Source organism: Cebus imitator, unplaced genomic scaffold (assembly GCF_001604975.1).
Source record: "Cebus imitator isolate Cc_AM_T3 unplaced genomic scaffold, Cebus_imitator-1.0 Scaffold171, whole genome shotgun sequence".
Classification (NCBI taxonomy): Eukaryota; Metazoa; Chordata; class Mammalia; order Primates; family Cebidae; genus Cebus; species Cebus imitator.
In genome coordinates this window covers 3666278-3687680 of record NW_016107486.1, presented here as the reverse complement: position 1 = coordinate 3687680, position 21403 = coordinate 3666278, and the positions used below count along the sequence as shown (strand labels likewise).

At 35.4% G+C, this 21403-nt stretch overlaps 1 protein-coding gene across 8 annotated transcripts in view; it reads right to left on the bottom strand.

Moving 5' to 3' along the window:
* GRIA4 (glutamate ionotropic receptor AMPA type subunit 4) overlaps positions 1 to 21403 on the bottom strand; it is a 386448-nt gene that overhangs the window by 112338 nt on the left and 252707 nt on the right. For all 8 annotated transcript variants that reach the window (XR_005202841.1, XR_005202842.1, XM_017544804.2 and 5 more), the window contains exon 4: positions 3947 to 4131. Coding sequence is in view for 6 of the 8 variants with exons in the window: in XM_017544804.2 (XP_017400293.1) it covers positions 3947 to 4131 (185 nt within the window). In the remaining 2 variants the exon portion in view is untranslated. The remainder of the gene's footprint in view (positions 1 to 3946; positions 4132 to 21403) is intronic.

Genomic DNA, 21403 nt, shown 5'->3' with positions numbered 1-21403 from the left:
ATTCCATTTACTTTTTAAAAATAAACAACTAAAGATTTCTCATCCATCACTCAGAGAGTGAAGACACTAATTTTTATTTTATTGGAACCATCATAATTTGGGGGATATAAGTTAACTGACCAAAGAAAGAGACAGACGAGTGCAGACCATCCAACTACCAACTGTGATAATTTTGTTCCAGAGGATCATAGTTGGGTGTTCATGGGAACAGGGTTTCACTAACAGGAACACTCAAATCTAGCTGCTGGACCCTTGGGTTTTTATCACGGTGGAGTAAAATGTGTGTGCACCCTCTAGTTTTAAGTGTCATTTTGCTCAAATACTTTGGATGCCAGAAAGATAGTTAAGACAAGATTTGTTGTTGCTTTTTTGCTACTAGGTTAAACATGTGAATTAAATTCTGATACTTCAATGTTCAAGTGATAAGGTTATTAGGTAGAATCCCTAGAGATTCTTTGCAAGTAACAGAGTTCAGAATTTAAAATTAATAGATACATGTAAAAATAACACATAAAAAGTCTCCCAATATAAATCTCTTATTTTTTTTTTTTTTTTTTTTGGAGTTTCACTCATGTTACCCAGGCTGGAGTGCAATGGCGCGATCTCGGCTCACCGCAACCTCCGCCTCCTGGGTTCAGGCAATTCTCCTGCCTCAGCTTCCTGAGTAGCTGGGATTACAGGCACGCGCCACCATGCCCAGCTAATTTTTTGTATTTTTAGTAGAGACGGGGTTTCACCATGTTGACCAGGATAGTCTCGATCTCTTGACCTCGTGATCCACCCGCCTCGGCCTCCCAAAGTGCTGGGATTACAGGCTTGAGCCACCGCGCCCGGCATAAATCTCTTATTTTGATATGAAACAGTTGATTTCACCTATACTAAGCTACTGCAAGCTGTTCTACAAAATAATTGATAGATTGTTGCAGAAAGAAAATTAGGTGAAAGAAATAAAGCTAGAGTCCACAATGATATTTATAATATCTTTCAGTCAAACTCAAACTCATAGCAATTTATGTAAAAATATTCTATCAAAAATTTATCACAAAAATTCAGCAAACACTTAAAAATACTTCTAGTTTTAGGTTTCTTTTCAAGGTTTGTTTCTGCAGATGAGTGGACCGAATTGCTAATTGGATTTAGAGAGCCAAAAATTTGTTTGATTTGAGTTGATACAAACAAAATAAATCTAACTGTGTGGTTTCAATATGTTTTTACTTTCTTAAATGACTCAGTGGGTGATATTTACATACATTCTTCCATTTTTTCTTATAGTGTACATTAAACCATATTTGCAAATACTTGATCTTAAACTCATATTTTGAAATGCTTGAATGAGTATATGGCTAGCTACTACATTAAATAGCAATACATTTATAAGAACTAATTAATTCATGTCATAAAAATAATTTGGAAAACATGTATAGAAGATGAAATGCTTCTATAACCACAGTTGTCCATGAACAGATTTTGAGACACTATTGTCTAAACTATTTCTATTATGTTTTTATAAATTTATACAAATTAAAATGTCAATGAAATAATTATAGATGGCATTCTACCACAATATGAAGTGTGCCCATCCTTCTAGAAATTTACTAATATGAAATGTGCGCATCCTTTTAGAACTTTATCATCATTGTATTAATCTCACCATCTTCAGAGAAAAGGCCACCTTTTCAAAGGGATTTTTCTAATTAATATTTTATTTAACATTTAACTTTTTTACCTTCTAAAAATGCTTTGATTGGTCCTTTGAAATTGTTTTCTCTTGCTATCTTAATTTATGAAAGAGGATGTTGAAACACAGGGGTATTCAAGGTACATATACAAATTCCTGACAATGTGTGGATTGGCTCTTGTGGATGAGCCAAGAGTAAAACCAAGAAAACATTAAAAGTTGTTTCATTTAGAGCTACAAGAAATTACAATACAGATAGTAAACAACAACAGCATGTTCAGAATCAAAACACAGCTTTTCTTGGGGGGAAATTTTATAGCACAATTAGGAGTACGTTATTTTCTCACAATGCAGTAGACTTTATTGCAATTTATGAGATTTATACCTGAGAGGCATTTTAAACGGAGAAAGTTCTCTTACTATTATCATTATTACCATGCAACCATGATAGAAAAGAAAGCTTTTAGAATTCAGCAAGAAGAATAGAAAAGTTTTCTAATTTCTTTAAAATGACAAAAAAAAAAAAAAAAGTCCACTTCCTTTAGCAAGAGCTAATTTACGGCTTATTCAAAGAGTTTATCCAAAGCACCCAGGTGTGCTGATTTTCTTCTTAGAAACCAGCTAAGCATCTGAAATGGGTCAGTGTGCTTTAGGCACTCAATTGCCTCCTCCAGACTTAGTCTTTTAAGCACAGGTGCTAAGTGGAGGGTCTTTCTGAGCCTCACTCACCCTCTGACAGGAATTTGGCAATCCAGGCAGTTCTTAGAATTGGCTGCTCTGTGGGATTCAGCGTGAGTTATTTACAAAGCTTCAGTTGTTCAGGTCAAACAACTCAAACTCTCAATGTAAGGGTGGGAGTGGGAGGGAGGGCAATGGGAGCCAGAGGTAAAGTGGCTGTATTGCTTAAGAAAGAAGAAAGATTCTTCTTGGATTCTGTAAAAACCATTTAAAAATTTCGTATACATTTAATAGCTACAACTTCAATAATTTTTTGGACTCTCTCAGAAATAAGCCTGAGTGATGTATAGGCTTTTAATTAATATTTCCCAGAATAATATATACATATTTCAAGTATTTTTTTTAAGCTTCTCTCTTCTACAAAGTGATGACAGGAAGTAAATATTCTTGTTATTTCCTCTTATATTAAAGTCTGGCTTCTTTAGATTTCAGCAATACAACATGTGTCTTTTTTTTTTTTTTTAATTTTTCACTTTTACAAGTGCTAATACAGTTGAGGAAGGAAACTGAAGACATCTAGTCCCGTGCCTGTAAATATTAAGGCAGAATCTCTGAAATACATTTTAGTTTTTATTTTTATAATTGAATACTAAAGTTATTCCTATAAACAAACCTCCAAATTGGCAAGTTAACTATTAGAAATCAAATCATATAATTATGCAGTTAAACTATATGTAACAAACTAATCAACAAAAAATTGTATTACCCATGTCTGGCCGAACTAATGTATTATAGGCAAATATGAGCAAGCATTTCTAAAACCACTAGATGGCATTCATTCACTGCAATTTTGGCCAAAGAGACTTTAAAGCTTTATCATGATCTGCAAGGTTGGGGAAAGGCAAATGTTTTCCATTATTTGATGATATTTTCCTATCATTTAATACAACAACAAAACTCAGTTTTATCTTTTCTTGGTTGCTTCAAATCAAATCAACAAATATTTATTGAAATCTTTATTCAAGGATTTTTCTGTTATGAGGAGAGTTGAATGAAAACCATCTCCATTGGGGTAGTAATGTATTTACTTACAATACCTAGCAGAAAACATATACAGAATACTGCTATATACAGTATTCAACTGACTTTCTTGTACTTTATTTCTTTAGTAATTTATGTTGCTATTTCTCATGTAGCACTTCTCTAAAGTAAGTGTGCCTCTAAAAAAAGGCACAGTCACAAATTTAGAATGTTTGTAATAGTTTTAGATGGCAATAATCTTCAACATTAATATTTTTGAAAACCTGAGGCCAAGAGCTCTTAATGATTCACATAGGGTCCTTTACTTTTTCAAGTCTTTAAGAATATATGAGAAATAGCTTTCTAAATACATTGAGACTTAAGAATCAAAAAGGTCTTTGGTGATGAAACATTGTGATTTGGTCTTGAAGATAAATCATGGAAGGAAAACTCTCAAACTTCACACTCCAAACCAAAAAGTTGGGAGCAGATGTTGATGGGGACAAGTCAATCAAAGGTTAAATTTTTTTGTATAGGGTCTAGGTTAAAAATATAAAATCTAGGGCTTACCTGTTCTAATATGTTTTGAAGTCTTTCTATCTCACAGTCTATTACAAACTTCTTCTCTTGTCTTCTATCAAGTTCTTCTAGAAGTTGCCTATAGCTGACATCATTAAAATTTTCCACACATATAGCGCTGACATGCCAACCATTTTGTCCTGCTTTTTCCATAATAGCTTGGAGTATCGAGTATCCTATTGGGGGAAAAAAAGTTACTAAAAACATGCTCTTACTCCCATATAATGACTTATACAGGCACTGAGCCTGTATCAACACTGCTATGTTCCAAAATATACTGAATGCTTAGAAACTTAAAGTCTGCGTGGTTATTTCTGAATAATTTGTTTACTCAGGGGAACAAAATCTCTGAAAATAGCGACTGAATGAAGTAGCAATACCATAACTTGTGTAAGCTCTCAAAATCTCTTTACTGGAGAACATTGCATTGCTCTAGACACATTTTTGATGAGACAAACCCCAAACCAAATCTATCACCACCTGTAGTCAATAGCAATTTCATAAACTCTTTTTGTTATTTTACTCACTAGATGGAGCTCATTTTGAACAACTGTTTGACTTTCTCCTTGAGCAAGGTAGCACAACATTTTTGGTTCAACTATGGAAGAGAAGAAGTAAAAGAAACAGTACAACAGTATTTATTGAGGACCCATTATTCTTGGTGCCTTATTTGGCGATGAGGACATGTGCATATTGGAGAGGTATTATTTAACTCTTTCTCTCTCCGCAGGGGAATGATATAGATTGGGGATCAGTTGAATGACCACTAGGTGAGGCACTGGTGCTCCTAATCTGATATAAGAGAATGATATCCAAATAAACAACAGAAGTTTAGTTTTAAAAAGCGTGTAGCAGGACTCAAGGTAAAGTGTTGGCCCAAGGGAAAGCTTAGTTCCAGCTGTCTGGATGGAACAAGTTAAAATTCCACAAAGGAGAAACAACTTGTATTGGGCCTTGAAGGTTGAGAAGGAGCATGCAAGACTGCTGAAGGTGGGGGCGTTTATTACATGAAGACAACTTTCCATGAGATAATAAAATGAATGGTTTCCGGCTGTTCTTGATCTAGATATCTCTGCATGTGGAAGGGAAGGCATCTGGTCCAAGCACCTGGTGTAAGGCAGGAGCTCTGAACTCATAATTCCTGCATTTGGACTATATCTTCAGGCCAACATTGTCTTGATTTTCCTGCTTTTTTTCCATCTGTCATTTATTTTTATTTTATTTTTTGAGATGGAGTCTTGCTCTGTTGCCCAGGCTGGAGTGTAGTGGTGTGATCTTGGCTCACTGCAACATTCGCCTCCTGGGTTCAAGTGATTCTTCTGCCTCAGCCTCCCAAGTAGCTGGGACTACAGGCACAAGCCACCATTCCTAGCTACTTTTTGTATTTTTAGTAGAGATGAGGTTTCACCATATGGGCCAGGCTGGTCTTGAACTTCTGACCTTGTGATCCGCCAGCATTGGCCTCCCAAAGTGCTGGGATTACAGGCGTGAGCTACCTGTAGATGGGGCACCTGGCCCCATCTCTCTTTTTTGAATTGTAACGTGAGGGAAGAAGTAAAAAATTATTTGAATTAATAAATATCCTGTAAACTAAGATTGGTTATCATCAGAGCTGGTTAGTCAGTTATATTTTCACTTTATGGTTTAGCATAAACAAAATATTCTAGTCCTCTTTAAGAAAGTCTAACACTTATTTGAGCTAATTCTATAGCAACTGTCTGTAGTTTCCTCTTCCTGTGATCCTGGAATTGGGGCAGAGAGCTGGGTGGATTAAAACTGAAGATTTAAAACAAATATAAAGCACCTGCAAGATAAGGGAATATTTCTTCAGTTTTCTAATTGGTATGTGAGTCTCACAGATTCAGGGATTTTAAATTTTTTTCAGGTATGTTTTCTACACATAAGAGTTCCAAACATTACTGATGCTCAGTTCGTATCAACAGATGGAACTGATGATGAGATCATATTTGAAATATAAATTACCTGATATCCTGCCAAATGAAATACTGTGGCAGTCAGGATTCATTTTTAGCTAAACGAAAAAAAATTCCCCGAAGGGGAAGAAAGAATTCATGTTAATTACTATATAATTATTCTGGTATATCCATTGCCCCATTTAGTCTTTCCTTTTGTAATGGTGCCAGTAATTATCTTTTCAAATCTTACTTAGATCCCCCGACCCAGAACCCTGGCACTCTTTCTCTTGTTTCCTATTCAATGTATACGTAATGTGATGATATGAAACCTTCCTTAATACATATGTCCATGCCTCATTTATTCTGTCGCTGGGGCTTGTGCTCTGATAGTAACTGAGGCAATGTTCTTTTAATTCATTTTTTGACACCTATGAACATGTTCTTTGACTTAAAATGAATGCTTTTAAAAATACTAATTAACGTATTACTTTTCTTTTTTCTCCTTTTATTTACCATCATAACAGAATAATGTTAAGATTTTTTTGTTTGCTTGAGTGTTGTAAAAATAATAAAAATGGCCCCCACACATAGCAATAGTCTTCTCCTTGGGCTCAATTCACAGCTTGGCACCATTCTCTAAATAGTGCTGCATTTTTGGCGTCATGTGGCTGTCAGGCTTCATGTCAGGACTAGGCATCCATGTTGTTTTTCTCCTGCTGACATGACTTTTACAAAATGTGAAGGCACATACCTTCTGATGAAATTTAAATATATATTTCCACTTACCTTACAAAATTGAAGTAGTCACTCTAAAAACAAAATTATAATTCAAATACAGCCTTCCATTATCTGATTTTTTTGATTTACAAATGACCCTAGAATTGGAATCAAACAGAACCCTAGGACACAATCTTTGTTGAATGGCAAAGAAAGTTGGTTACTTAAAAAGCCCCATTAATCATGGTCAGAAATAAATGGTATCCTTTCATTGCAGTTCAAAGGACATGCAGTAATAGTTTCAGAGCTTGACTGAAATCATATTCATTTATAAGTTGTGTTTGATTCTAATATGCTCTTTTATTATTCATTGCTAGGAGAAAATACTGCTGTTGAATCTATGATTATATAACTTAGTTGTTATATAAACTAGAAAATCACAAGTCAAGTCATACTATTTCCACACTTGGCTATGATTTGTATCTCTCAGTTATTAGAAAATCTGTAGTACGATATTGTTGGTCAAAAATGAATACTGCAGTTTTGGGTGAATAATCATGTAGTTAACAGGAAATTCACTACTGTAAAAAATATTTTAAATCTTACTTCTACTCTAAAAAGCTGTCCAACATTTAAATTCAATATAATTTACTGAAAAGCTACTACATCCAGAATTCTTTAGAGTATATCAAGATAAAGATGTGGGAACTGGACAACATAATGTGAAGTGAAATAAGCCAGGCACAGAAAGGCAGGCTATACATGTTCTCACTCATTTGTGGAAGCTAAAAGTTAAAATAATTGAACTTATGGAGATAATAGAATGATGGCTACCAGAGGCTGGGAAGGATAGTGAGGGAGGAGGGAAATTGGGATAGAAATGTGGATTCACTTTTAATCCACCCAGCTCTCTACCCCAAAGTATAGTTAGATGGGATAAATAAGATGTAGTATTTGATAGCACAATAGGGTGACTAAAGTCAACAACAATTTATCGTACATTTTAAAATAACTTTAAGAGTATAATTAGAATGTTTATAACATAAAGAATAAATTCTTGAGGTGGTGGATACTCAGTTATTCCGATGTGATCATTATGCATTATATGCCTGTATCAAAATATTCCATGCACCCCATAAATGTAAACAACTACTATGTACCTATAAGAACATTTTTAAAAAGATAGGTAATATGAAATACAAAGGTGGAAAAAAAAGATGTGATTCTTGTCTTTACAAGGAATTTACTATCTAGCAAAACTGACAGGTAAACTATCCATTATGCAAAATACACAGTATTGTATAAATACATTCAAAGTAGTAGTAGAGCATATCATTGATATAATCATTTTATTAGATTATGATAGTAATTAAGGGCTTTTTCATAGTTACTAAAGAACACTGTCAATTACATATAAAATATTAAGTGCTATGATATCACATAAAGATTTTATCAATTATGTTAGATAGAATCAAATGAGGTAAGCAGTCCTGTGCTACTGTCCCCTCATGTGTCAACACTTTTTACATCATCTGTAGATAATGACCTATGTTGGATGAATACCAATTTGGAGATGTCACTCCTCACAACAATATCTGGGCTTATTTATTTGATATTTTCTTTTGCAAGAGTTATTTAACTGTTGGCATACAGAGCAATAGAAAGAAGCAGAATAAATTTGTGCCAGGGAAGAAATTATTTAGAAAAGAAGGAGTTATCCTTCTTTTCTTCTGAAAAAACTTTACTTGGATGACAACTAAAAAGTGTCCATTGTGCTTTTCAATGAGAAGGTTGTTGGTGTACTTAACATGAGCAGGGTTAATGGAATGCTGTATATAAAAGGCATTTTTCAAATTGAGAAATTGAGGAGAAAAGGGGAAGAGGTGAGAACGTGGAAATAATCAAGAAATATCATCAGAATAATGAATTAATAAGATGAAGGGGATACCATTTTGATGAATATGGGATAGAGAAACATCTAGATTATGGGAACTGGTTTTCAAAGGAGAAGACTAGGTCTGTCCCTAATCTCACGGGGGATTGTTGAGCCTGAAAAGGGAACATGGCAAGGGGGATGGCAGCAGTTTGTAGTTACTTAAATTAAAGCCTCCCTCATTAATCTTGTAAATTGCTATGGAGGTACTTGCTACTACATCATCAATTTCTCTGATCTGGCACAATTTGTCAGTGTCCAAAACTAGTGGATTCACAGAGAAAGGTGTGCATGTCTGTGTGTGTCTAATGCCATGTATTGATTTGAGTCACAGAAAGAAATAAGATTCTGTAATCCTCACTGCGTTTAATGCCACCATGCTGGAACTGTAGAGTAGATTTAATAACCGTTTAGTTTGGATTATTTCCAAAGCAGCTTAGTACTGAAATAACATGTTCAAAGGCCACAGTCTGGACCCCCAGGTTTTAGCATATGGAGGAATAACCAACACTGTAGCTTGGGTAAAATTATCTGCAGCTGTAACTATAGTATTTATTTATGCCATGGTTCAAAAAGGGCATACTAAAAATAAGCAAAGATTTTCCTACTTCTACAGCTTGAAGCTATTCATGTAAACCCAAGATAAGATGAAATATCTTGAGTTTTCCCTTTTCTACAAACACTCAAGAGGAAAAGTAGAAAATTCTTCTTCAAAGATGGATTGATAATAATTATTTTTAAAGGTGGTTATTCTGGGTCCTAGATTTTCCTAAGGCATTTTCGGACACTAACATTTTATTGTCTTCTGATTCCCTGGTATTCATATCTAGTTTAGATGACATTTTATAAGAAAATTTGATTCTTCAAATCTTTAGAGTTAAAGCACTGTAGTAGAGTCTGTAAGCTGGTGATTCTCTACTTCCACTTCTCCCCTTCATCCAAAGCAATGGGAATTTAACTTGGACCTATGGACAGTCAGAATGAATATATAACCTTGCTTCTCTTTCAGCTAGATATATGACTCTGTGACTAAGTTGTGGGCAATGGGTTATAAGTGGAAAGGTTGCGTGGAGGCTTCAGGAAACTCTCCTTAGAATGCTGTATGAATATACTTTTCATCTTGCATAGCAGGTCACATTCAGAAGCTTCAAAGACTTTTTATTTTGTGTGTTTGGAAGGACAAGAAGGGATATGTGAAGAACTGGCATGGCCTGTGGAAAGAGCTTCTAAGACTGGAGAGATAAACAGGCAAGGGATACCTTACAAGAGCTTTCTCTATCATTCAAGGAAATTTAGGTTTTACTTCACAGAGAATTTCAGAAGAGAGTGACAAAATAACATGTCTTAGAAGGCAGATTATAGCTGAAGTGTGGAAAATACAGTGGATGTGGGTAACACAGAAATGTGAAAATCACTTAGGAAGTCACATGGTAGTAATTCAGGTTAGAAGTAATGTGGGCCAGATTTAGGACCACGCAGTGGAAGGAGGATAGTTTTCAGATTAAGGATACAGAATAAATCAACTTGGTGATTAATGACATATGAATGATAAAGAGAGGGACAGTTTGAGCCTGACCACTATGTATTCTACTGGTGGTAATTCTACTTCTATTTTCAGATTGAACTCTTACGGCTTTTTTTTTTTTTTTCTTTAGAAGCACATATTTTTCCATTTGGATTTCAGGTGGCAATTGACTTCTGATGAAAACCATCCTTGCAGTCACCTCCTTTACCACCCAAAGCAGTATAATAAATTCTGACAGAGGTCTGAGAAGCCCATTTTTATCTCTGGCTATAGAAAGCAATTATTCTAGAGACAATCTGTAGATTTTGAATATTCCCTACGAATATCCTAGATGTCTTTTCAAGTTTTCCTCCAGAATTTTTTATCCTCTTAGCACTATGGACCTCTACCAACATCTTTTTACAATAAAGGCAATGTGTGTCTATTTAAGTAAAGCAGTTTTGAAAAATTTGAATAATTTTAAACTCAAGTAATAAAAGAGTAATTTCCAATGAGAATAAACATCTAACATAATTACTAAATACTATTATTTTGCTCATAAAGTACAATTTTTTCTTTTACCTGCTTTACTATATATTATATATATCACACTATATAAAATTTACACTTCTGATTTGATACTTTTTTATATCAGATTATATACAGTTCACAATTGAAATGTGCATAACAAGCAACCACTGTATTCTCATAAAGCAATTAAAATATATGTTTGTGTGTCAACAGGCACTCAAACAAGGCCTTTGTCTAATACTAAGCATGTAAAGTATGTAAGACATAATTTTGAGTGCCAAACCTCTTCAATATTGCAACACTTTGGGAAAGCAGTGTTAAGCAAAAGAATAGATCCTTTCAAAGGAGGTTTCATCAAGGGGAGAATGACTTGAACTATGGTATGGTCCCTAAAGAATGGAAAGCGTTGATGAATAAAGATGATGAAGAGGAAGGAGCTACTGCATCATAAAGCAAAGGTAGAGAGGCTGGAGCTTGCAGAATGCTTAATAAATTAATAATCATTGGTAGTTAATAGAACTGGCTGCTGGAGTAATGTATTCATAAACTGCATTATGTTTTATTAGTATTTCACAATGCAAGTGAACCTCATAACAGCCCTGTGAAGTAGATATTATCCCCACCATAAAGGTGAAGAAATAAAAACAATTTATGTGACTTAAAGCATAACTCCATGAAGTGGCAGAACTATGAATTGAACTCAAGTCTTCCATTCTCCAGCCTAGGGACTTTTCACCACACTTCAGCATGCAGAGAGAGGGAGATTGAATTAGCAAGGAAGGATGAGGCTGTGATGAAGGCCTTTCAAGCACAGTCACCATCAATTCTGTTCTTTCTCTCACAGGCACATCTCATATTTTAGCATCTTCTGTCAGGGCTACTTTCAAAATATATCAAAAACCTGACCATTTCTCCCTACTGACACTGCCTCTACCCAGGCCCAAGCCTCTTGCTGAGGATTATTGCAAGAGCCTGTTTACATGTTTTTTTCCTTCCTCCACCTTTGTCCACTTCACACTACTCATAGCATAGCTTTGAGAGTGGAACTTTTCAGGCAAGCCAGATCATACCACTTATAGGTCCAAACTCTCCAATTGCTTCTTTGTACTGATGTACAAAAACACACATTTCTGACCTCATCTCCTGCTCTCTTGCTCTCAAACATGACCAGCAATCTGGCCCCTTTGCCAGGGTTGCTCTGCCTGCAGTGCTCTCCCCAAGATGGGTCTTCAGGGTTCAGCCTTCTATGTTCTTTAGGTTTCTACCCAATGAATTCTCTTCAGTGAGGCCATTCTGGGTTACTTTAACATTTCAACTCCTTCATCCTGTGATTTTCTATTCCCCCTCTCTGCTTCAGTTTCTCCCCAACACTTCACCACCACCTAATATTCTCTAGATTTTATTCATTCACCTTGTTTATTGTGTATTTCCCCAACTAAAAGGTAAGTTCATGAAGTCAGGAACTTTGTTTTGTTCACTGTGCCTAAAAGAAGACCTGGCATCTAAAAGAGACTCAATAAATACTTTTGGATAATTAAATACTGAAAGTTTAGAAATTACTCCATTGATAATAGCAAAACAATAGTGAAATACTAGAAACTGGAAGCTTTGGATCAGGGAAGAGACAGATTTATAAAACTGCTATTATAATGTTAGCTTGATACAGTGGAAATGATGCATCCAAAGAGTGGAAAGAGAAGGAGGACAGGAAATCCAAACAGTAGATTGCTGACATTAATACATGCACAATGCAAAAGCTCCTCTCATCTAGACTAACTCCAAAAAAAAGTGGAAAGAGAGGAAAGTGTTGCTTGCGTGCTTTTCTTGAAATTCTATACTTTTCCCTCTATTCTGTACTTAACTATATAAGAGCCAGGAGATATTTCATTGTGTCAGGTGGAGCCATATAAAATTTTCATTTCTGCTGATCAAAAATAGTCAAATATCAGAAACATCTTATTGTTCACCCCAGAGATAGCTTCCAAATGAATAATAGGTAATATTACATGGTAGTGGAATGACCTGAAAACTACTTAATTCATACTTTGTACATTTAGGCCCTAAAAGAATGTGGCAAGTAAATGCAAAAACTCCACAACTCCACAAATGGCAGAGGGAGGTCATGAGGTGTGGAAGCCCAGAGCACCACATACCTCAGCAGGAATACCTCTAGAGATGCCCTAAGTTACCTTAATATTAGTCTCTAGTTTTCATAATTATTATTATTCATAGCAACTATCCTGAGTCATTCATAAGAGCTAAAATAAGCTCCAAAAACCTCAGAATTAAAGTAAGTGTGAAATTCATTTCAGAAAGAACTCCATTCTAAATGATAAAAACATTTTTGGTTCATAAAAACAAATCCTGAGCTAACCCTGCAAAATTGACTCATTAGTTGAGGGTGCATGATAGCTAATGCTGTCTAAAGTATTCTTCTGGTTCTTAAAAGACCAATTAATTTATTCTACCCTAGGTTGAAGTTTGAGTCCAACAGATCTCATTAATTAATCATGAAAGCAATCACTAGCAACAAAACTCAAAGAAGTGTTACACAACATATTAAGTATCAGCTTGTTATATTTTCATGCCAAGCTGTGCACTGTAAATAATATTAATTTGGATCTGGCTTTTATACACAAAACAAAAACCATTCATTTTGGTTGATTTGAGAGTGATATTTTAAAATATTACTTTTGTCTTTTCTTTATAGCAGGGGTAGCAGTACATAATTTTCTTGTGATGATTCTGGTGAAAGGATTTGCATACAATTATGGAGACAATTTCTGTTCCTAGCAGGAAAACACACAGGATGAAGTAAGAATTCACCATATGATTAACCTAATTTTTATATCCTACTGAGCCTAGCTCAGTTCTAAGAAGTAATTGTAAACTCATGTCAGGAACTGAGAGTGAATACATTTGATTATTCACTATTAAATTTCTTTAGCGGAGAAATGACACTGAGGTGATCATCTAAATACAGAGTGATTTCTTGAATAGCATGCTAGGTGACAAATGACGGGGTCAGTGGTAGCCTGTGTTAGTTTTAATTGCAAAAATTCTGTTTCTCATTTCAACTCTGTGGTTCTGAGGCAGATTATTTGAATTTCTTAATCTTCTACCTTTGACTTTCTATGTAATGAAGAAGACTAATGTAGGATTTTTTTAGTCATGATAATTTTTTCTATAGCTGTAAATAAAAATAGCTTCATTCCACATGGTGGAGTAACTTAGAATGCTGCTGTTCATTTGAGGGAAAGAAATTGTGGATTCTTCATAGGTGAGGAAATTCATCCCTACAACTCTGGGAGAGTCATAACTTATAATTCGACATCCCACACTTCCTCAAAACAAAAATAAAAACCTAGCTCTTATTCTTGCATTCCATATTTGGTGATTAGACATTTGCTTAGTCACTTTAATCAGAAATCTAAGAGATTCTCTCAGACTCATTACTCAGCTTCACCCTCATCTCATGCCAATACTGATATTTCTTCCTAAATATTACATTTCATGAGAAATTCTCTATTTATTTGTTCTTTCACTTTTCATTCAATTAATATTTTTTTTAGCATTCCCTATATTTCAGGCCACTGATCCAGAGGCTGCAGATAGAGAAATAGAACAGTAAGTTGTGCCTACTTTTATGAAGCTTACATTCCAATGGCTGAGGCAGACAAGAAGCAATACATAAATACATTTATAATAGAAGGACAAGAGGTAGTAAGTTCTATGAAGGAAAATAAGGGAAAGAAGGAATAGAAATGACCAGAAGTGGTGACAGAAGGGATTCTTATCTTCCCAAACCAATCTCTCACTGTCTCTCTTAGGTATGCATCACTCAACTCATACTGAAGATTGGTAGTTCTCTGAATTAACAGATTCTCTCTTGCCTTTAACACAGTGCAATGGCCATTCCATGTGCTAAGACAGTCTGTATCCCCTATGCTCACTGGCAACTTCTAATCTTTCTTTAAGCCTCAGTTTCAGCTTCAGATCATTTTAGAAGTCTATCATCTGGCCTCATCCATGTGGGGTTGTTGTCTTTTTTCTTTACGATTCCCTAGCTGTTTGTATAGTAATTACAGCTCATGCTCCTCTGAATTAATTAAATCATTTATTAAATAAGTCCTATATGCTATTTTTGAAACTACTAAGTATACAATATGCCTGTCACTAACCTCAGGGATGTGAAATCATAACTGTAATTGCTCGTTTACCTGTCTAGTTCCCTATAGGTATGAGACTGGTTTTTATTCGTTTTGATTTTCCTATTTTTTCACACAAAGGAAAGAATAAGCTCAATAAGAGGGAATTAGGTTGAATTAAATGACAAGGACAAAAATCCTGCCCTTTTTATATATCCCTCTCCATTTGATCAAGCTTAATAATAATAAAAGTAATAATAATAACAATTATTGAAGGTCTGACAAATCCATGGCCTTCAATATTAAGTGCTTTATTGGCATAGTGTTAGTTTTATTATCTTCATCTTATATAAAGAAAACTGATGATACAGAAGTTCGTGGGCCAAGATCATGTAGCTATTAATTAGCAAAGCCTCATTCTGTCTGATATTAGAGTCTGCTTTTTATGCTCCTCTATGATATGGTCTATAATATAATGAAAACTTAATTCCATTCAGTTTGGGTTAATTTTATGTCCCTATTAAGGATTCATTTTTAACCCAGACATATCCCTGACCATGAAGCACTGTTGGATACTATAATATTTCCAAGAAGTGTGGTGGCTTCTGCTCTTCATATTGGGCACATGCTTGCTGCTTTAACTCTACAGTGTGGTAAAGCCCCCTTCTCCCAATTGTCCTCTCCCCAAATGTCTCTGGTAGATCTAGCCAGAATGTTAAAACCATTGCAAAAATTACAATAATGAACACAGTTTCTTTCTTCAGAATAGCCTGTGAATGCTGCCCTGTGGTCCAGCTTGGTTAATGATGTCGTCCCAGCACTGCTCAGGACACACCATCAACTGCCTTCTCTCTGTAAGGACATCAAACATTAAATCATAGAATCAGGTCAACTTTAGTCAAAAAGCTTTTGAGTCACCACTTAGATCTATCTATATGCTTGCCCAAGTTCTTCCCTTTTAGAAACAGTCACAAAACTCCATAGGACTACTTCACAAATTAAATTTGAATTATGGTACAGAATACCTTTTATTGATGCAGGGATTAATGTGGGCAAGTTTTCTGAATAGGTATTAAGATGGCAAAGCCAAAAAGTACTTATATTTCAGTTAGAATAAATTTGCCTGAGAATTATAATGAATATAAAAAAGTCTACAATAACTTATAAAATTGTAGCAAATTGGAACCAAGTTTGTATTATCAGGAGGAGAAGTCAGATCAAACTATTTATTTATTTTTCATCAAATATTTACAACATGCCAATTAGTTTTGCTTTGCTTTTTTCACAATGGTACTATGTGCCACTGACATTTTGATAGAAAATAAGGTTTTCCAAGTTTATTTTCTTGAAACCAATAGACACAATCAAATGAATTGTGCTGGTGAATTAAATTGCTATACATATTTGGGCAAACATTGGTATCATGCCTCTAAAACTGGCAGGTTTAGTTGAAGTGTGACAGAATGCAGAAAATATGTTAAGTGATTTGTTAGTTCAAATTCTTTTAATAAATTTGGCTTAAAAAAACCAAGAACAACAAATTCCAGTAAAGAATCCTATGGATGGTCTTTAGGGCTAATTATGACTGTTAAGTTTGAGATAGTAATGCCTATGTTATATGTTTGGTAGTTAAGGTTGCAGAAAGAAAAGGATAACCACTGTTGAATGAAACTCTGTTTATACTGGCTTAATAGTCCTAGGAGAGCTGCTTCCAAGCTTATATGGTTTAGCATTCTCTGTATCTGGGGCTTGTACACTGGTCCTGCCTCATTTGATCCATCACCTGACAGTGAAAACTACTTTGGTGGTGCTGCTGCAGCTAATCTGTTTAAATAGGTAGTTCAGCATCATTGCCAAATTGACCACTCCAATTGACTCCTCAGTAAGCTATTCATCTTACAAAAGGCAAACTTGTATATATTCCAGAGCTATAGATTTATTATGCTGGTTATTGCCACTCAGAGATTACACTAGGTGTCTCCTTAAGAACTGAGCAGGATACTGTCCATCGACATCTTCATCCACTTTTTATTTTTCCCCACCTAGCTCTGTATTGGTGTTAGAAGAGGCTGACCAGAATGGTCGGCAGCTGTGTGCTTTGGCTTCCAGTGGAGTTGATTAAAAGGAATCACGTGCAACACATCAAAGGGAGAAAAAGTAAGTCAGGTGTTTTTTTTTTTTTTTTTTTTTTTTTTTTTTTTTTTTTTTTTTTTTTTTTTTTTTTTTTTTTTGAGACAGAGTCTAGTACTCTGTTGCTGGGGCTGGAGTGCAGTGGCGCTATCTCAGCTCACTGCAACCTCCGCCTCCCAGGTTCAAGTGATTCTCCAGCCTCAGCCTTCGGAGTTGCTGGCATTATAGGCGCCCACCACAGTGCCTGGCTAATTTTTTTTTTTGTATTTTTAGTGGAAACGGGGTTTTGCCGTGTTTGCCAGAGTGATTTCGAACTCCTAACCTCGGGTGATCTGCCTGCCTCCCAAGGAAGGGAGGTATTCTTTACATGATTCCTTTCCTGCCAGGTCAACAAGTGGGGTGGCTGCATCCCTTAAATAAAGGCCCTAGTCTCGGCCATTCAGCATTCTCCATACAGCTACACCCTCAGCATAAGCATATCTTCACCTTCCTTGCCTATTCAGACTTATGGTGGGAAAGACTCCCTGCTGTTGCTACCTCTGGGATGCAGCACCATCTGGTTTGTTGTTGGTGTCCCTAAAACTTGCCTACACCTTTTTAAAAGCAGTTCCATTATTAAGCACTTCTTGATGACCCAGTTAGAGTGCACCATTAGTTTCCCATGAGGATAGCAACTAACTGAAGTAGCTTTGAGCTCAAAGCAGTATATGTTTGTAGAAGAAATATATAGGTATTAATTTTCTACCCATCCTATTATTTTCCTACTTTAATATAAATTCCAATAATTGCATGAGACAGTTTTTAACTTTTACTATGCTGTCATTACTTTCTGGAGACAGAAAAAATATATCTTCTAATCTTACATCTTCTGAAATTACCACTTCAAAATAAGTTATATTTTAATATTGTGTCAAATATTAAGAAGGTATATTCTAAATCATCACATTGTACATCTTGAGTATTTACAATCTTTATAAATTAATTTTTTTTAATATTAAGAAAGCTCTAGCACAAGAATTTACAGTTTCAAAGAGTACGAAAAAGTGCTGCCTGCTGTCCCTTCTTACGTTTTAGTTGTACCTTAATGATCTTGTACTCCTTTTACATTTTAGACAAGGGCTGTTTTTAAATAAATAATAAGCAAGTGTTCTCCATTATGCTACTGACATAATATAGTTTTATGAACTAGACGTGGCCTGAAAGCAAAGGATTTTGCCATCCAATTGCTGCCACAAATAATGGCTTCCTTGACACAAAAGACACCAAAATTAAGATGATCATTTTTGGAAGACATTATCCAAAATTAAATTGTTTAATTCTCCAAAATTCTGCTTGGCAAATCTACTAATTAAATTTGATGGAGTATATTTTCCAGTCACCCATTCTGGCAGGCTCACCAGATGGTTACAAATCCAGAACCAAATATTCTATAGGTGCATCTGCAGGGATTTTCAGTGGTTTGAATGGGTCAGTTTTAACACCAGTAATTAAAGTTTCCCAAATGTAATATTTCTGCATTATGGTTTGGAACTTAAAGGTCACAATCAAGCAATTATATAAATGTTTGACTTGATAGATCCAGAATTGCTTTTTGGGGAAAATTCTACCTTTGTCTAAAAATATCTTTCCATAGGGAGGTGGGAACACCTTTTCTGTAAAATTTTCAACATTCAAAATAAAATATCTTATCTTGCCACTTCACCATCTGGCTCTCAAAACATATGGATGTTGATTCAGTAAGTAACAATAAAGAAAAAATGCAGTGTTTTACACTCTCATTAAATGCATTCTTGAATTACCCTCTATGTTTGTATCAAATGGTAAAGATAAAGAGATTTGTTATGAAATATGTTTCCCCTTAAGTTGCTTATATATTTTACACTATAGCCTGTGGCCTAACGAGGAGGTCCTCAACCCTCGGGCTGCAGCCTGTTAGCAATTTGGACTCACAGCAAGTTGTGAGCAGTGGGTGAGGGAGCATTACTGCCTGTTCCACCTCACATCACAACTGCAGTAGCATTAGATTTCATAGGAGTATGAACCGTATTGTGAACTGCATGTGCAAGGGATCTAGGTTGTACACTCCTCATGAGAATCTAAGATCCTGATGATTTGAGGTGAAAGTTTCACCACCACCCCCCCGCACCCCCGTTGAAAAATTGTCCAGGAAACTAGTGTCTGATGCCAAAAAAGTTGGGGACTGTTGCCCTAATGGGTTATTAGATGGCAACATGTCATCCCACCCGCAGAATTGGGTTACAAGATATACTGTAATGCTACTTTTTCAACTTTTATTAAGGCTCTTTGCAATAAGTTACAGTATTTAGACAACTTCTGTGTTTGTTGTAAAACTCTTTACATAAAATATTTTTTACCAGTGTCCTTCAAAAAAGGTCTCACATTTAACTTTTCTTTATGACTTCATCATTAGGATCATCCTTCTTGGAGAGTTGGTATACTAAATATTTTTTTGTGGTAATAGTATTGCACATCAATAATTTTCTGTTTTCCCCACTAATTACCAAGCAGTTCAGAGCAAATATTATATTCAGTTATCATTCTGTTAGCACTTGTTTTTGCAAGTTGTTTTTTCCTTGTTTTTCATGGCTTTGACTTCTATTTCTTTTAAAATAATATGAACATATGTATGTGTGTAATAGTCACATATGTGTGAATTTCAAATATGTAATTTGTACATATATTGTGTAATACACATAATTACATATATGTGTATTACAAAATATATTATGTATATACGTATTTAAACTATCTCAGATCCATTTTGCAAAGAGTTAAGAAGTGAATATATAAGTAAATATTTTCTGAAGTCGTTTTAGTCAGTACTTCTTCTTTCTCACTTCCTCCAAATTAACTACAGGTATTGTCAAAACAATTTACATGCAATAGAATTTTTTTAATATATATTTTTTTGCACTTTAGGTTCTGGGGTACATGTGCAAAACATGCAGGATTGTTGCATAGGTACATACACGGCAATGTGGTTTGCTGCCTCCATCCCCCTGTCACCTATATCTGACATTTCTCCCCATGCTATCTCTCCCCAACCTCTCTACACCTCACTGTCCTTCCCCTATCCACCCTAACAGACCCCAGTTTGTGAGGCTCCCCTCCCTGTGTCCATGTGTTTTCATTGTTCAATACCCACCTATGAGTGAGAACATGTGGTGTTTGATTTTCTGTTCTTGTGTCAGTTTGCTGAGAATGATGATTTCCAGATTCATCCATGTCCCTACAAAGGACACAAACTCATCATTTTTTATGGCTGCATAGTATTCCATGGTGTATATGTGCCACATTTTCTTTGTCCAGTCTACCATCGATGGGCATTTGGGTTGGTTCCAAGTCTTTGCTGTTGTAAACGCTGCCACAATGAACATATGAGTGCATGTGTCTTTACAATGGAATGTTTTAGAATCCTTTGGATATATACCCAGTAATGGGATTGCTGGATCAAATGAAATTCCTGTTTCTAGGTCCTTGAGGAATTGCCACATTGTCTTCCACAATGGTTGAACTAATTTACACACCCACCAACAGTGTAAAAGTGTTCCTATTTCTCCACATCCTCTCCAGCATCTGTTGTCTCCAGATTTTTTAATGATTGCCATTCTAACTGGTGTGAGATGGTATCTCAATATGGTTTTGAATTGCATTTCTCTAATGACCAGTGATGATGAGCATTTTCTCATATGTTTTTTGGCCTCATAAATGTCTTCTTTTGAAAACTGAAGATATACTTTACCCACTTTGGAATGGGTTTGTTTGTTTTGTTCTTATAAATCTGTTTTAGTTCTTTGTAGATTCTGGATATTAGCCCTTTGTCAGATGGGTAGATTGAAAAATTTTTTTCCCATTCTGTTGGTTGCTGGTTCACTCTAATGATTGTTTCTTTTGCTGTACAGAAGCTCTGGAGTTTAATTAGATCCCATTTGTCTATTTTGGCTTTTGTTGCCAGTGCTTTTGGTTTTAGTCATGAAATCCCTGCCTATGCCTATGTCCTGAATGGTTTTGCTGAGGTTTTCTTCTAGGGTTTTTATGGTGTTAGGCCTTATGTTTAAGTGTTTAATACATCTGGAGTTAATTTTAGTGCAAGGTGTCAGAAAGGTGTCCAGATTCTGCTTTCTACACATGGCTAGCCAGTTTTCCTAACACCATTTTTTAAACAGGGGATCCTTTCCCCATTGCTTGTTTTGTCAGGTTTGTCAAAGATCAGATGGTTGTAGATGTGTGGCAGTTGCCTCTGAGGCCTCTGTTCTGTTCCATTGGTCTATATCTCTGTTTTGGTACCAGTGCTATGCTGTTTTGATTACTGTAGACTTGTAGTATAGTTTGAAGTCAGGTAGCATGATGCCTCCAGCTTTGTTCTTTTTGCTTAGAATTGTCTTGGCTCTCTTTTGGTTCCATATGAAGTTTAAGGTGTTTTTTTCCAGTTTTGTGAAGAGGGTCATATATAGCTTGATGGGGATAGCCTTGAATTTATCAATTACTTTGGGCAGTATGGCCATTTTCACAATATTGATTCTTCCTAACCATAAGCATGGAGTGTTT